Source organism: Pecten maximus, chromosome 10, assembly GCF_902652985.1.
Source record: "Pecten maximus chromosome 10, xPecMax1.1, whole genome shotgun sequence".
NCBI classification, from domain to species: Eukaryota; Metazoa; Mollusca; class Bivalvia; order Pectinida; family Pectinidae; genus Pecten; species Pecten maximus.
This window is the reverse complement of record NC_047024.1, coordinates 3,607,043-3,625,497: the sequence shown is the minus strand read 5'-3', so window position 1 is coordinate 3,625,497 and position 18,455 is coordinate 3,607,043. Positions and strand designations below refer to the sequence as shown.

The 18,455-nt window shown below is 42.4% G+C and overlaps 1 protein-coding gene across 1 annotated transcript; it reads left to right on the top strand.

Annotated features, from left to right (window-relative positions):
• Positions 1-817: 817 nt before the first annotated feature.
• Positions 818-13,552, top strand: LOC117335930 (spore wall protein 2-like). Its single transcript, XM_033896214.1, has 4 exons — positions 818-1,008; positions 10,929-12,144; positions 12,191-12,746; positions 12,810-13,552. The coding sequence occupies exons 1-4, from the start codon at positions 818-820 to the stop codon at positions 13,550-13,552; spliced, it is 2,706 nt and encodes a 901-aa protein (XP_033752105.1).
• Positions 13,553-18,455: the final 4,903 nt, after the last annotated feature.

Below are 18,455 nucleotides of genomic sequence, written 5' to 3'. Positions count from 1 at the left end.
ATTACGAATTATTTATTGAAAAGGAGGGGATATCGGTTGTCATCTGGTTACATAAATTTTGAGGTCGTAGACTTGTTTCTCTGTCTTTAAATCCATTAAATGAACTATTGTGTAAATGAAATACAACGAGTGTCATATTAGTAACGTTTTGGTGTGACGACATATTTAAAACTCGCCTGGTTTTGTCAATGGCGTTAAGATGTGTATACCACCGCGGAGATAGGTCCAGGAATGAGAGTTTTATATGTCCTCGGGTTGTCTTCCTGACACATATATGTCGACGAGTATTTATTGTGATGAGTCGGCCCGAGACTCATTGGGTGGACGTGATGCAGTTTTAAACACAATAAAAACTGACATATATAATGACTTAAAATATTTTTACCTTACATAAGGATGATTTGGCCCAACCACTGCTATAGAAATGTTTAAATAGTTCCCTGCTTATATTGCTCATTAATAATATTGTGCCATACAGTTGTATTTTCCCTACTGAACAATAAATTGCACAACCAGGCACAGAAGTACATTAATATTTCTTAACCTTCTGCCGTGAAACAGACAAATATTTTCTTAAAACGTGCACAAATTACGATTAAAAAATCTGGCAACATTCCTTTCTACGTAGATCACGTTAAACGGCTATAAGTTTCAGTCGTGGTATATTGAAGACACCTATCATGTCACCTGGAAACTACCACCAGTATATCTTTTATTATTCGTGGTTAATAATACAGTTTAAAGCTCGCACGTGTATGTAGAGTTAACAGTAACTCGCGATACAGTGTGCGGAGATCATAGTAACTAGCGGTACAGAATGGCAGAGCAAACTGTTAACTCGTGGTACAGAATGGCAGAGCAAACTGTTAACTCGCGGTACAGAATGGCAGAGCAAACAGTTAACTCGTGGTACAGAATGGCAGAGCAAACAGTTAACTCGCGGTACAGAATGGCAGAGCAAACTGTTAACTCGCGGTACAGAATGGCAGAGCAAACTGTTAACTCGCGGTACAGAATACAGAGCAAACTGTTAACTCGCGGTACAGAATGCAGAGCAAACGGTTAACTCGCGGTACAGAACGCAGAGCAAACTGTTAACTTGCGGTACAGAACTCAGAACAAACGGTTTACTCGCGGTACAGAATGCAGAGCAAACGGTTAACTCGCGGTACAGAATGCAGAGCAAACGGTTAACTCGCGGAACAGTGTGCGGAGTCACAGGGACGTGATAATGTGTTACAGCCACGTGTCTTTGGACCTTTCCTAGTGTGTATAGCACATTTTAAGACGTTTTGAGGGGCTATATAAATGTGCTATGCACATTAGGGAAGGTCCATATATCACGTAGACTGTACAATACGAATGATCAGGTCCCTGTTTGCAGAGTTACATGTAGCCAGTGAGCGGGAAAATTGTATGCAGTTTGCGTTAATGAATGGAGTAAGTAGTAGCTCGTGTCAGTATTATTTTGATGAAACCTAATGTTTTCAGCTTTTGATATCCTCTTGACCTCTCTTATGATTCAACTTTGCCAGAATTAAGCTTTCGGTTTTTGACTGGAACTAGAGCTCGGAGTAAAGTTAAACCAGAAAAAGAACCCAGCCATCTGGACATCTACACTGAGTCTGCGCCATACTATTCAACACTGGAGTACATTGGTTAATCAGCTGTTAAACGAGATATTCGTAAAGAGAGGAGATAAAATGTTAATTGTAGACCGACTAATACCGACTCCATACACAGGGATAGGGTGTTATATATTACCGCCATCACTTACCACAAATATCCTCATAAACCATCATACAGGAAACCATGGTTACCGAATTGATTAAAGGTGGAATTGTTTGTCGATTTCTATATTTATAGTTTGCAAGTGTAATTGAATAGGGAGAGGTCTGAGTCGGCTGTACTAGTGGTATACCCAGAGTATCAACTCGGGCACTGACCCTCCAGTACTGACAAAAGCATAAGTTGTTAAGATGTTTCCTAACTATCACTTTAATGTCATTCAATTGATGTGTAAATAAAGAGAAAGTATAACTGGACCGTAAAGTTATAGGTTATCACGATATCTGTTCCTGAGTGATGGTCACCAAGTCCTACTGTAGGCCCCGAGGGTATATCTGTATCACACATGCACTACTGACAGCGCCCACATTGTCATAGGCAGTAAAGATGAATATAATATCAAACAAATAAGCGAAACCTCCGAAACAAGCTTTTTATCAGAGACGTAATTAGATTAATTTCCGACGATAATTACCGATCCCATTTCCCGGCCCCTAGCTACCAGGTGTGTGGATGAAAAGCCCCCTTGTTATCTTTGTCAAAACGCCGTTTGACACTTGTCAGAAGGTCGTCGGGCTTTTATTCCAGTTCTTCCGAATGGGTCAATGACCACATAAGTCCGGAGATAGTATATGTATGTCAAAACTTACCCAGTAAGTTATACAGTAAATCATAAAACCTACCCAGTAAGTTATACAGAAAATCATGTGACCAATGATTATAGTGAAACTGTCACTTGTTACATGTAAGCGATAATCAAATTCGAGCCGAACGCCAAAAAAAAAAAAGAAAAAAAGTTTCGAACCAAGTCTCTGGCTAACAAACCCACGACTCTACCAACGGAGCCAAAGAAAAGTGATCCATGAGTTGAGTGACAGACACCATTAATCCCAGTGATCACAGGCCCCATCAGAACTATTTTACACCCGTGTTATACCCAGTGATCACAGGCCCCATCAGGACTATATTACCCCCGTGTTATACCCAGTGATCACAGGCCCCATCAGGACTAGTTTACCCCCGCGTTATACCCAGTGATCACAGGCCCCATCAGGACTATATTACCCCCGCGTTATACCCAGTGAACACAGGCCCCATCAGGACTATATTACCCCCGCGTTATACCCAGTGATCACAGCCCCCATCAGGACTATATTACCCCCGCGTTATACCCAGTGATCACAGGCCCCATCAGGACTATATTACCCCGCGTTATACCCAGTGAACACAGGCCCCATCAGGACTATATTACCCCGCGTAATACTCAGTGAACACAGGCCCCAATCAGGACTATATCACCCCCGCGTTATACCCAGTGATCACAGGCCCCATCAGGACTATATTACCCCATGTTATACCCAGTGATCACAGGCCCCATCAGGACTATATTACCCCCGCGTCCTACCCAGTGATCACAGGCCCCATCAGGACTATATTACCCCCGCATTATACCCAGTGATCACAGGCCTCATCAGGACTATATTACCCCTGCGTCCTACCCAGTGATCACAGGCCTGATCAGGACTATATTACCCCCGCATTATACCCAGTGATCACAGGCCTGATCAGGACTATATTACCCCCGCGTTATACCCAGTGATCACAGGCCCCATCAGGACTATATTACCCCCGCGTTATACCCAGTGATCACAGGCCCCATCAGGACTATATTACCCCCGCGTTATACCCAGTGATCACAGGCCCCATCAGGACTATATTACCCCCGCGTTATACCCAGTGATCACAGGCCCCATCAGGACTATATTACCCCCGCGTTATACCCAGTGATCACAGGCCCCATGAGGACTATATTACCCCCGCATTATACCCAGTGATCACAGGCCCCATCAGGACTATATTACCCCCGCGTCCTACCCAGTGATCACAGGCCCCATCAGGACTATATTACCCCCGCGTTATACCCAGTGATCACAGGCCTGATCAGGACTATATTACCCCCGCGTTATACCCAGTGATCACAGGCCCCATCAGGACTATATTACCCCCGCGTTATACCCAGTGATCACAGGCCCCATCAGGACTATATTACCCCCGCGTTATACCCAGTGATCACAGGCCCCATCAGGACTATATTACCCCCGCGTTATACCCAGTGATCACAGGCCCCATCAGGACTATATTACCCCCACGTTATACCCAGTGATCACAGGCCCCATCAGGACTATATTACCCCGCGTTATACCCAGTGATCACAGGCCCCATCAGGACTATATTACCCCCGCGTTATACCCAGTGATCACAGGCCCCATCAGGACTATATTACCCCCCGCGTTATACCCAGTGATCACAGGCCCCATCAGGACTATATTACCCCCGCGTTATACCCAGTGATCACAGGCCCCATCAGGACTATATTACCCCCACGTTATACCCAGTGATCACAGGCCCCATCACGACTATTTTACCCCCACGTTATACCCAGTGATCACAGGCCCCATCAGGACTATATTTACCCCCGTGTTATACCCAGTGATCACAGGCCTCATCAGGACTATATTACCCCCACATTATACCCAGTGATCACAGGCCCCATCAGGACTATTTTACCCCCACGTTATACCCAGTGATCACAGGCCCCATCAGGACTATATTACCCCACGTTATACCCAGTGATCACAGGCCCTCATTAGGACTATATTACCCCCACGTTATACCCAGTGATCACAGGCCCCATCAGGACTATATTACCCCCACGTTATACCCAGTGATCACAGGCCCATCAGGACTATTTAAGCCCGACGTTATACCCAGTGATCACAGGCCCCATCAGGACTATTTAAGCCCGACGTTATACCCAGTGATCACAGGCCCCATCAGGACTATTTTACCCTCGCGTCATACCCAGTGATCACAGGCCCCATCAGGACTATATTACCCCCACGTTATACCCAGTGATCACAGGCCCATCAGGACTATATTACCCCCGCGTTATACCCAGTGATCACAGGCCATCCATCCAGGACTATATTCCCACCAAGTTATACCCAATGGAATCACAGGCCCCATCAGGACTATATTACCCCCGTGTTTATACCCAGTGATTCACAGGCTCCATCAGGACTATATTACCCCACGTTATACCAGTGATCACAGGGACCCATCAGGACTATATTACCCCATGTTATACCCAGTGATCACAGCCCCATCAGGACTATATTACCCCCGCGTTATACCCAGTGATCACAGGCCCCATCAGGACTATATTACCCCCGCGTTATACCCAGTGATCACAGGCCCCATCAGGACTATATTACCCCCTCGTTATACCCAGTGATCACAGGCCCCATCAGGACTATATTTACCCCCGCGTTATACCCAGTGATCACAGGCCCCATCAGGACTATATTACCCCCACGTTATACCCAGTGATCACAGGCCCCATCAGGACTATATTACCCCATGTTATACCCAGTGATCACAGGCCCCATCAGGACTATATTACCCCCACGTTATACCCAGTGATCACAGGCCCCATCAGGACTATATTACCCACACGTTATACCCAGTGATCACAGGCACCATCAGGACTATATTACCCCCGTGTTATACCCAGTGATCACAGGCTCCATCAGGACTATATTACCCCCGCGTTATACCCAGTGATCACAGGCCCCATCAGGACTATATTACCCCCGCGTTATACCCAGTGATCACAGGCCCCATCAGGACTATATTACCCCCGCGTTATACCCAGTGATCACAGGCCCCGATCAGGACTATATTACCCCCGCGTTATACCCAGTGATCACAGGCCCCATCAGGACTATATTACCCCCGCGTTATACCCAGTGATCACAGGCCCCATCAGGACTATATTACCCCCGCGTTATACCCAGTGATCACAGGCCCCATCAGGACTATATTACCCCCGCGTTATACCCAGTGATCACAGGCCCCATCAGGACTATATTACCCCCGCGTTATACCCAGTGATCACAGGCCCCATCAGGACTATATTACCCCCGCGTTATACCCAGTGATCACAGGCCCATCAGGACTATATTACCCCCGCGTTATACCCAGTGATCACAGGCCCCATCAGGACTATATTACCCCCGCGTTATACCCAGTGATCACAGGCCCCATCAGGACTATATTACCCCCGCGTTATACCCAGTGATCACAGGCCCCATCAGGACTATATTACCCCCGCGTTATACCCAGTGATCACAGGCCCCATCAGGACTATATTACCCCCACGTTATACCCAGTGATCACAGGCCCCATCAGGACTATATTACCCCCGCGTTATACCCAGTGATCACAGGCCCATCAGGACTATATTACCCCCACGTTATACCCAGTGATCACAGGCCCCATCAGGACTATATTACCCCCACGTTATACCCAGTGATCACAGGCCCCATCAGGACTATATTACCCCCGCGTTATACCCAGTGATCACAGGCCCCATCAGGACTATATTACCCCCGCGTTATACCCAGTGATCACAGGCCCCATCAGGACTATATTACCCCCGCGTTATACCCAGTGATCACAGGCCCCATCAGGACTATATTACCCCCGCGTTATACCCAGTGATCACAGGCCCCATCAGGACTATATTACCCCCACGTTATACCCAGTGATCACAGGCCCCATCAGGACTATATTACCCCACGTTATACCCAGTGATCACAGGCCCCATCAGGACTATATTACCCCCACGTTATACCCAGTGATCACAGGCCCCATCAGGACTATATTACCCCCACGTTATACCCAGTGATCACAGGCCCCATCAGGACTATATTACCCCCACGTTATACCCAGTGATCACAGGCCCCATCAGGACTATATTACCCCCGCGTTATACCCAGTGATCACAGGCCCCATCAGGACTATATTACCCCCGCGTTATACCCAGTGATCACAGGCCCCATCAGGACTATATTACCCCCACGTTATACCCAGTGATCACAGGCCCCATCAGGACTATATTACCCCCGCGTTATACCCAGTGATCACAGGCCCCATCAGGACTATATTACCCCCGCGTTATACCCAGTGATCACAGGCCCCATCAGGACTATATTACCCCCGCGTTATACCCAGTGATCACAGGCCCCATCAGGACTATATTACCCCCGCGTTATACCCAGTGATCACAGGCCCCATCAGGACTATATTACCCCCGCGTTATACCCAGTGATCACAGGCCCCATCAGGACTATATTACCCCCGCGTTATACCCAGTGATCACAGGCCCCATCAGGACTATATTACCCCCGCGTTATACCCAGTGATCACAGGCCCCATCAGGACTATATTACCCCCGCGTTATACCCAGTGATCACAGGCCCCATCAGGACTATATTACCCCCACGTTATACCCAGTGATCACAGGCCCCATCAGGACTATATTACCCCCACGTTATACCCAGTGATCACAGGCCCCATCAGGACTATATTACCCCCGCGTTATACCCAGTGATCACAGGCCCCATCAGGACTATATTACCCCCGCGTTATACCCAGTGATCACAGGCCCCATCAGGACTATATTACCCCCGCGTTATACCCAGTGATCACAGGCCCCATCAGGACTATATTACCCCCACGTTATACCCAGTGATCACAGGCCCCATTAGGACTATATTACCCCCGCGTTATACCCAGTGATCACAGGCCCCATCAGGACTATATTACCCCGCGTTATACCCAGTGATCACAGGCCCCATTAGGACTATATTACCCCCACGTTATACCCAGTGATCACAGGCCCCAGTATTACTATTTATCCCACGTTAATCCCAGTGATCACAGGCCCCAGTATTACTATTTATCCCACGTTAATCCCACTGATCACAGGCCCCAGTATTACTATTTATCCCACGTTATACCCAGTGATCACAGGCCCCAGTATTACTATTTATCCCACGTTAATTCCAGTGATCACAGGCCCCAGTATTACTATTTATCCCACGTTAATTCCAGTGATCACAGGCCCCGGTATGTTGATTCATTCTCGCGTTAATCCCAGCGATCACGTGCCCCCGTGTTAACCTATGGTGATCACTGTCTCTGTTAGGAAGTGTCATAGCCCATCATAGCCTGTCCTCATTTCTGTATCACAACACATTGATGTTTAGGTCTGTTTACACACCAGCTATTTTTGAAGCTGGGATAATTAAGTTGTGTTGTCATCGGTATCTGTGCTAGTATTTTTCTGACATTTGGGGAAGTTTAATTCATTTACTCTCATGTATGACACTGCATACATCGACACTACTTGATTAACTTTACTTAATTAACCTCTTAGTACCGTCAATAGATACATGATTCCATACGATTTTGTAAATACCCAGATGTTAATATTATGAGTTTTTTAAGTGGACTATTTCTGTCGTAAATCAGGGTTTTATGTATTCCTACGCCGACCCGGGAGATCCTCGGTACTTGTATTGTAGGTACAATAGCAGTAGATCACTCTCATCTCATAACAACATCATAACATCCATAAAACAGATTATAAATAAAATCTTTATCGATTGTGTTCCTGATAAGGCCAAAAATAGGTCTCAAACCGCGTCTGACCTAAGCAAGGGTGACGTGACCCCTTATATGGGTACTGATTTGCCCTGTATGACCTTAACTTTAAATTTTGTCCCCGGTATACATCTTGGTTATCAGATGAAACTTCATAAAACATTCTTCTACAATGTAAAACTTGATGGTGCGTTTATTGACTTTTAACCACCCCCTTTTAACCATAAAAGTGACAAAAGATATGTAGTGTTCATATTTTTATAATTATGATTTTGTAGTCACTTTGAAAGAGTTACGTCCCTTAACACACGGGGTCGTTGTCTTGTAGGATGGCCAGTTACAACCTGTTAAGTTCCGTTTGCTTCATGATAAAAGACCAAAATAATGAAAAGGACGTTTGATATTTTATATTTATAGTTGAAATTGGCCATAATAGAGTTTTAGTCGCCTACGTTTACTGTAGTCCTAACAGTTCTATACCATAACGTACACACTCGTCGTTAGAGTTTTAGTCCCATAATTATGTTCATGACGTACACACTCGTCGTGAGAGATTTAGTCACAAATGTTTATCCTAGTTCATGACGTACAGACGTCGTAAGAGTTTTAATCATATATGATTATTCTAATCCATGACGTACACTCGTCGTAAGAGTTTTAGTCTCATATGTTTATCCTAGTTCATGACGTACACACTCGTCGTGAGAGTTTTAGTCACATATGTTTATCCTAGTTCATGACGTACAGACGTCGTAAGAGTTTTAGTCATATATATGTTGATCCTAGTCCATGACGTACAGACGTCGTAAGAGTTTTAGTCATATATGATTATTCTAATCCATGACGTACACTCGTCGTAAGAGTTTTAGTCATATATATGTTTATCCTAGTCCATGACGTACAGACGTCGTAAGAGTTTAAGTCATATATGTTTATCCTAGTCCATGACGTACACTCGTCGTAAGAGTTTTAGTCATATATATGTTTATCCTAGTCCATGACGTACAGACGTCGTAAGAGTTTTAGTCACATATGTTTATCCTAGTCCATGACGTACACTCGTCGTAAGAGTTTTAGTCATATATATGTTTATCCTAGTCCATGACGTACAGACGTCGTAAGAGTTTAAGTCAAATATGATTATTCTAATCCATGACGTACACTCGTCGTAAGAGTTTTAGTCATGTATGTTTATCCTAGTTCATGACGTACACATTCGTCGTGAGAGTTTTAGTCACATATGTTTATCCTAGTTCATGACGTACAGACTTGTCGTAAGAGTTTTAGTCATACATGATTATTCTAATCCATGACGTACACTCGTCGTAAGAGTTTTAGTCACATATGTTTATTCTAATCCATGACATACAGACGTCGTAAGAGTTTTAGTCACATATGTTTATTCTAATCCATGGCGTACACTCGTCGTAAGAGTTTTAGTCATATATGATTATTCTAATCCATGACGTACACTCGTCGTAAGAGTTTTAGTCACATATGTTTATCCTAGTTCATGACGTACAGACGTCGTAAGAGTTTTAGTCATATATGATTATTCTAATCCATGACGTACACTCGTCGTAAGAGTTTTAGTCATATATGTTTATCATAGTTCATGACGTACACTCGTCGTAAGAGTTTTAGTCACACATGTTTATCCTAGTTCATGACGTACAGACGTCGTAAGAGTTTTAGTCACATATGTTTATCCTAGTTCATGACATACAGACGTCGTAAGAGTTTTAGTCACATATGTTTATCCTAATCCATGACATACAGACGTCGTAAGAGTTTTAGTCACATATGTTTATCCTAGTTCATGACGTACACATTTGGCGAGTTATGAATGTTGTCAAAGCATCATTAGTGTTGAGTGTATCATAACTGAGTTTTAGTCCGTGACGTGTGGTCTAGTTTTATGATAATGACCCAGTCATTGTTGTCTAATCCAGATCGGCGATACTGCGGTCATCTCACGAAGTGGTTTGCAATGTTTAGCAAATGTTACATACAAGCATGTCCATAGACTACCACGTGGTATACATCAGAACCAGGATCATATTATATAGATGATGGACACCTCAATGAAAATCTTAAATGTTTTTTTTTTCGAATTCCACGCGGCGGAATGCTATTGAAAACGTTAATGTTCTACCTGCCTGCTTGCCTGTTGCCCCTCCCTCCATATCTAGTGTCTCGCGCGGAATAAGGTATTCATTAAGGTGTACATGTAGGTATGTTGTTTGTATGAAGACCCGACGGCATGTAAGGATTTTCTCAGGAGGCATGTTACGCAAATCTGGAAAATATCCGACACGTGCCGCGTTTGATATATGTTATAACACACGTGCACATTCAGACATGAAAACTTCACACTATCACCAATAACAACCAGGAAATATTTGGTACAATGATCAACGTAAGAAAGTGTCAAAATAATAAAACGTCTTGTCGAACTGCAAAAAACAAACATACAGACAGCAGGACGACACTACCGCCAATCTTCACGAGTGTTAACCGATAATCTATATATATATATATACATGTACCTTACGTGTTTCATTCCAGAATAATTAATAACAATATTTGTCCTCAAATAAACAGTATATAGATTAAACGTTTTACAAAAGAAGAAACCGACGGAAGAATCAGAAAGGACGGAACCAACGGAGGAATATCACAAAGGATAGAGTCAACCGAGAAATCACAAAGGATGGAACCGACGGAGGAATCACAAAGGATGGAGACAAAAGAGGAATCACAAAGGATGGAGCCGACGGAGTAGTCACAAAGGATGGAGTCAACCGAGAAATCACAAAGGATGGAGACAATAGAGGAATCACAAAGGATGGAGCCGACGAAGGAGTCATAAAGGATGGAGTCAACCGAGAAATCACAAAGGATGGAGTCAACGGAGGTATCACAAAGGATGGAGACAATAGAGGAATCACAAAGGATAGAGTCAACCGAGAAATCACAAAGGAGAGAGTCAACCGAGAAATCACAAATGATGGAACCGACGGAGGAATCACAAGGATGGAGTCAACCGAGATATCACAAAGGATGGAGACAATAGAGGAATCACAAAGGATGGAGCCGACGGAAGAATCACAAAGGATGGAGTCAACCGAGAAATCACAAAGGATAGAGTCAACCGAGAAATCACAAAGGATGGAGTCAACCGAGAAATCACAAAGGATAGAGTCAACGGAGGAACCAACCGAGTCAACAGAGGAATCACAAAGGATGGAACCGACAGAGGAATCACAAAGGGATGGAGTCAACCGAGAAATCACAAAGGATAGAGTCAACCGAGAAATCACAAAGGATGGAGTCAACCGAGAAATCACAAAGGATGGAGTCAACAGAGGAATCACAAAGGATGGAGTCAACGGAGGAATTACAAAGGATAGAGTCAACAGAGGAATCACAAAGGATGGAGTCAACGGAGGAATCACAAAGGATAGAGTCAACCGAGGAATCACAAAGGATGGAGTCAACGGAGGTATCACAAAGAATGGAGTCAACCGAGGAATCACAAAGGATGGAGTCAACGGAGGTATCACAAAGAATGGAGTCAACCGAGGAATCACAAAGGATGGAGTCAACGGAGGAATCACAAAGGATGGAGTCAACGGAGGAATCACAAAGGATGGAGTCAACGGAGGTATCACAAAGGATGGAGTCAACGGAGAAATCACAAAGGATGGAGTCAACAGAGGAATCACAAAGGATGGAGTCAACGGAGGAATCACAAAGGATGGAGTCAACCAAGAAATCACAAAGGATAGAGTCAACAGAGGAATCACAAAGGATAGAGTCAACGGAGATATCACAAAGGATAGAGTCAACCGAGAAATCACAAAGAATAGTCAACCGAGAAATCACAAAGAATATAGTCAACGGAGGAATCACAAAGGATGGAGTCAACAGAGGAATCACAAAGGATGGAGTCAACCGAGAAATCACAAAGGATGGAGCCGACAGAAAAATCACAAAAGATGGAGTCAACCGAGGAATCACAAAGGATGGAGTCAACGGAGGAATCACAAAGGATGGAGTCAACAGAGAAATCACAAAGGATAGAGTCAACCGAGAAATCACAAAGGATGGAGCCGACAGAAAAATCACAAAGGATGGAGTCAACAAAGAAATCACAAAGGATGGAGTCAACGGAGGAATCACAAAGGATGGAGTCAACAGAGGAATCACAAAGGATGGAGCCGACGGAGGAACCACAAAGGATGGAGTCAACAAAGAAATCACAAAGGATGGAGTCAACCGAGAAATCAAAAAGGATGGAGCCGACGGAGGAACCACAAATGATAGAGTCAACCGAGAAATCACAAAGGATAGAGTCAACCGAGAAATCACAAAGGATGGAGCCGACGGAGGAATCACAAAGGATGGAGTCAACCGAGAAATCACAAAGGATGGAGTCAACGGAGGTATCACAAAGGATTGAGCCGACGGAGGAATCACAAAGGATGGAGTCAACAAAGGAATCACAGAGGATGGAGTCAACAGAGGAATCACAAAGGATGGAGTCAACGGAGGAATCACAAAGGATGGAACCGACAGAGGAATCACAAAGGATGGAGTCAACCGAGAAATCACAAAGGATGGAGCCGACAAAGAAATCACAAAGGATGGAGTCAACCGAGAAATCACAAAGGATGGAGTCAACGGAGGTATCACAAAGGATCGAGTCAACGGAGGAATCACAAAGGATGGAGTCAACCGAGAAATCACAAAGGATGGAGCCGACGGAGGAACCACAAATGATAGAGTCAACCGAGAAATCACAAAGGATGGAGTCAACCGAGAAATCACAAAGGATGGAGTCAACAAAGGAATCACAGAGGATGGAGTCAACAGAGGAATCACAAAGGATGGAGTCAACCGAGAAATCACAAAGGATGGAGCCGACAAAGAAATCACAAAGGATGGAGTCAACCGAGAAATCACAAAGGATGGAGTCAACGGAGGTATCACAAAGGATCGAGTCAACGGAGAAATCACAAAGGATGGGGCCGACGGAGTAATCACAAAAGATGGAGCCGAAGGAGGAATCACAAAGGATGGAGCCGACGGAGGAATCACAAAGGATGGGGTCAACGGAAGAATAACAAAGGATAGAGTCAACCGAGAAATCACAAAGGATGGAACCACAAAGGATAGAGTCAACAGAGGAATCACAAAGGATGGAGTCAACCGAGAAATCACAAAGGATGGAGTCAACGTGAAATCATAAAGGATGGAGTCAACAGAGGAATCACAAAGGATGGAGTCAACAGAGGAATCACAAAGGATGGAGCCGACGGACGAATCACAAACGATGGAGTCAACTGAGGAACCACAAAGTATAGAGTCAACGAGAAATAATAAAGGATAGAGCCGGCGGAGGAATCACTACGGAAAGAATAAACAAAGAAATCACGAAGTGTGGAACCGACGAAGGGAAGATAGAAGAGTAGAGTCAATTCCGGAATTAATGCAAGGGAGAAATATGTTATAATCGGAGTTTTTTATTTGTGTCTTCCGTTACTTTAATTTGACTATGATATTCCGGGCCATTATCGGTACATGCGTCCTAAAGAGCAGCTATTCACGTAAATCGTTGTTGAACGGGATAGCAGTACAATGCTCAGGATTTCGCCAGTAAGTCCTTTTTCGATAAGATGCTATTTTTGTACAAGTAGTTTCCAAAACGAGAAGTAAGTATGTGTTACGGGGTTTCCATACATATCTTCTATCTAATCGCCCCTATTTCCACACATATTTTATATACTATCTCCGACATATCTATGACAAGTATATGAGTGGTAGGTTTTACCTCCCCCGACCGGTAATTATATGATCACATTTGCCTAATAATTACAGGGACGTAAATTATCGGCGCGTAAATATATGCACGACATGCTAAAAGCACGTGATCAATATGTTTTAAACATGACAGGGTGAATGTAACCTTGGAAATCCTGTCTAAAGAAAACCCGACTGTCACTAGTGACTGTGATGAAAGAATTACCGTACAAATCATCTCGGCTGTACGAAGACAAAATTATCAGTATAAAATATATTTTACAGCTAATAGGAAAATGAAAATTGATCAGCTTTATACCAATCATAATGAAGGGTCATCATGTGGGATAAGATATGTAAATATGTTACAAGCTGACGAATAGAAACCCGGCCGTCTTTGTGAAAAACCATCACACTATCCACTGAACCAATAAAGCACACAGATACTTTTAAACACTGCATATAAAAACGGTAAAATATCGCAAAACTAATAGATATGGAATTGTGTGTGTGTCCACAATTCAAGATATACGAAAAAAATCTTGAAATTAATAGATGTTTGAAACCGTATCCGTATTATTTGTGGTTACTCCCCACATTCTGTCTTACATGTATATATGTTTTGGTGTTAGTTAGTTAGATAATGAAAACATTTTAAAACGTTTCTAATCTTATATTAGAAATGACATTTATGAAGAGTGCTTCTATCATATTCAGTTACCGTTTAATAACAAATTAAAAATTATCCGAACCCTTTAACACGATATGGAGTATTACGCCGACTATCAGTTTTAAACCAGAACCGTTCTGGACGTAAGGTACAATATGCCTGAGGCGTGGAAACCTGTACATTTCCAACGGTAGGGCGACACACATTTACACCTCGGGAATGTGACCTATTTACATATCCAGCGAATAATAAATAAAAAATAACCCTGGTATATGTCGCTGAACGTTTATGGTGTTTTTACCTATATGGTGTGTACCTATTTCTAAAGTGAATAAGTCCGGACCAACGATTCCGGATTCCAGGCACGTCCGTCCTCTGTGCCGAAACCGACCCGTGCAGTCTGGCGTTTTAAAGGGCACAATATGTGAATTCTATGCATAATACACGAGTGTAACTCAAGAATTAAAATACATTTAAGACTGTGTAATTGCTTATATGAGTGGATTCTTAGATACACCTAAATAAACTGAAGCATCTTTATATACGCAGTTATTCAAAGGTTGCGTAAATATATTTATTTAAACGTGCCGCTTTTAACTGTTGACGAGGGAATCGGTTTCAATATTGTGATTTAAATCAGACTTTTTATTTTGTATTCTTTGATAACCCTGTTAACAATACACAGGAGTTTGCCAGAGGGTCGTCTCCTGAATGTTGATATCTACATTTTCTCTAGCGATCCTGCCGGGCAGTGTGGTATGGAATTACCAGATATTTGTCAAAATGGCTACATAGTTTAACGTGTTACACGTATATAACGGTATTCAAAGGAGAATTTCTCATTACACATTCATCCATAATCATGAAGAATAAATCTCCACAAATCATAGTTAAATATAAAGCAAAACCACTTAAAATACACATTGAAACAAACTGTCATTGACACCAAAACAAAATAATGTCAATACAGGCTGTCATTGACACCAAAACAAAATAATGTCGATACAGACTGTCATTGACACCACAATAAAATACGTGTCAACACAGACTGTAATTAACACCAAAACAAAATAATGTCAATACAGACTGTCATTGACACCAAAACAAAATAATGTCAATACAGGCTGTCATTGACATCACAATAAAATACGTGTCAACACAGACTGTCATTGACACCAAAACAAAATAATGTCAATACAGACTGTCATTGACACCAAAACAAAATAATGTCGATACAGACTATCATTGACACCACAATAAAATACGTGTCAACACAGACTGTAATTAACACCAAAACAAAATAATGTCAATACAGGCTGTTATTGACACCAAAACAAATTAATGTCGACACAGACTGTCATTGACACCACAATAAAATACGTGTCAACACAGACTGTAATTAACACCAAAACAAAATAATGTCAATACAGACTGTAATTGACACCAAAACAAAATAATGTCAATACAGACTGTCATTGACACCACAATAAAATACGTGTCAACACAGACTGTCATTGACACCAAAACAAAATAATGTCAATACAGACTGTCATTGACACCACAATAAAATACGTGTCAATACAGACTGTCATTGACACCACAATAAAATACGTGTCAACACAGACTGTTATTGACACCAAAACAAATTAATGTCGATACAGACTGTCATTGACACCACAATAAAATACGTGTCAACACAGACTGTAATTAACACCAAACAAAATAATGTCAATACAGACTGTCATTGACACCAAAACAAATAATGTCGATACAGACTATCATTGACACCACAATAAAATACGTGTCAACACAGACTGTAATTAACACCAAAACAAAATAATGTCAATACAGACTGTCATTGACACCAAAACAAAAGACATGTCAATACAGACTGTCATTGACACCAAAACAAAATACATGTCAACACAGACTATCATTGACACCAAAACAAAAGACATGTCAATACAAACTTTCATTGACACCAAAACAAAATACATGTCAACACAGACTATCATTGACACCAAAACAAAAGACATGTCAATACAGACTGTCATTGACACCAAAACAAAAGACATGTCAACACAGACTGTCATTGACACCAAAACAAAAGACATGTCAATACAGACTGTCATTGACACCAAAACAAAATACATGTCAACACAGACTGTCATTGACACCAAAACAAAAGACATGTCAATACAGACTGTCATTGACACCAAAACAAAAACCAAAACAAAAGACATGTCAATACAGACTGTCATTGACACCACAATAACATACGTGTCAACACAGACTGGCATTGACACCAAAACAAAATACATGTCAACACAGACTGTCATTGACACCAAAACAAAATAATGTCAATACAGACTGTCATTGACACCAAAGCAAAATACATATAAGCACAGACTGTCAACACAAAAACAAAAGACATGTCAATATAAATTGTCATTAATACAAAAAAAATACCTGTCAATACATATTGTTATCCGGCTGACTATATAAATTGACATTTACCAAATTTGACTGTTTTTCCAAAGATCAATTACAAAACATGATTAACCGTGAGTGCTCCCCATGGACTGTTTGGTCGGTCACGTGATTACCGTGAATGCTGCCCATGGACTGTTTGGTCGGTCACGTGATTACCGTGAATGCTGCCCATGGACTGTTTGGCTGGTCACGTGATTACCGTGAATGCTCCCCATGAACATATACTGTCAATGACACCAAAATGAAAGACATTTCGACATAAGTCGCCATTGACACATAGAAAGTTTTAATTCTGACCAAATCACTTTCTTTTCTGACCCTCCGATTTTAAAAAGGAAATATGTTTTGATAATGTATACTGTGTTTTCTATTTTAAGGGAAATAATTGTTCGGTGAGTAACATTTCGTCTGCAGCTGCGTTTTGACAGAATTCGACACTTGCATTGCATGTTACCAACACGTCGATGCCGAGAAGTAAATGCGCTGCCCTTTCATACATAAATTCCCTTTTGGAATATTGAAATTGTTGAGATAATCCCCTCTTGTGAAGTATGCAGCTGTGTAGGTTTGCTAATCTCATCGACACAGGTTCATTCGTCTCCCACCTGTTGAGCAAGGGTTTTAAACACGTTCATGAAAATTACCAATATATATTAAAGAGTGGTGCTTTACTGCACGCAGTGTGTGGGAATGCAGCAGTTTAACGGGGGATTTTTTTTCATTATTGAGAACATTAATTAGTCCCTGATTCTGTATCGGCCTCTGTCCTCGGTGAGTATCGTTCAGTACGGACCTGGCTTAGTGTGGAGGGCGTTCTCGGTCTCATTGTCAATACAATTTCCACACGCTTACTTGAATTGTGCTTTAAAACTGAAAAAAAAATATTTTGAATTACTTTGTTGGTTTTTTTCCCTTCTATCTGTTGAGATAGAAAGCGAATAATATTTAAGTGTAAACATGCCTCCCCGCCCACACCGGACTGAGGATAAGTGTGTGAACCAGACGGTGGTTGGCATTCGATTAACCTAAATGTCAGGTATATAATCCAGACGTAATCACACTCAATATATACCACAAGGGAATGTTTTGTAGCAAAGGCGTTAACGTATTGCTTCAATCTCATATATTTTGAAAAGTAGGAATTCACACTATCATAATATATTAATGAATGGACGGCGAGGGTCACGCG

Coding starts and splice junctions, on each gene's coding strand:
- LOC117335930 (XM_033896214.1), top strand. CDS start 818: ATGGCAGAGCAAACTGTTAACTCGTGGTACAGAATGGCAGAGCAAACT. Junction 1,009..10,928: donor GAGCAAACTGTTAACTCGCG/GTACAGAATACA, acceptor GTTTTACAAAAG/AAGAAACCGACGGAAGAATC. Junction 12,747..12,809: donor AAAGGATGGAGTCAACGGAG/GTATCACAAAGG, acceptor AAGGAATCACAG/AGGATGGAGTCAACAGAGGA.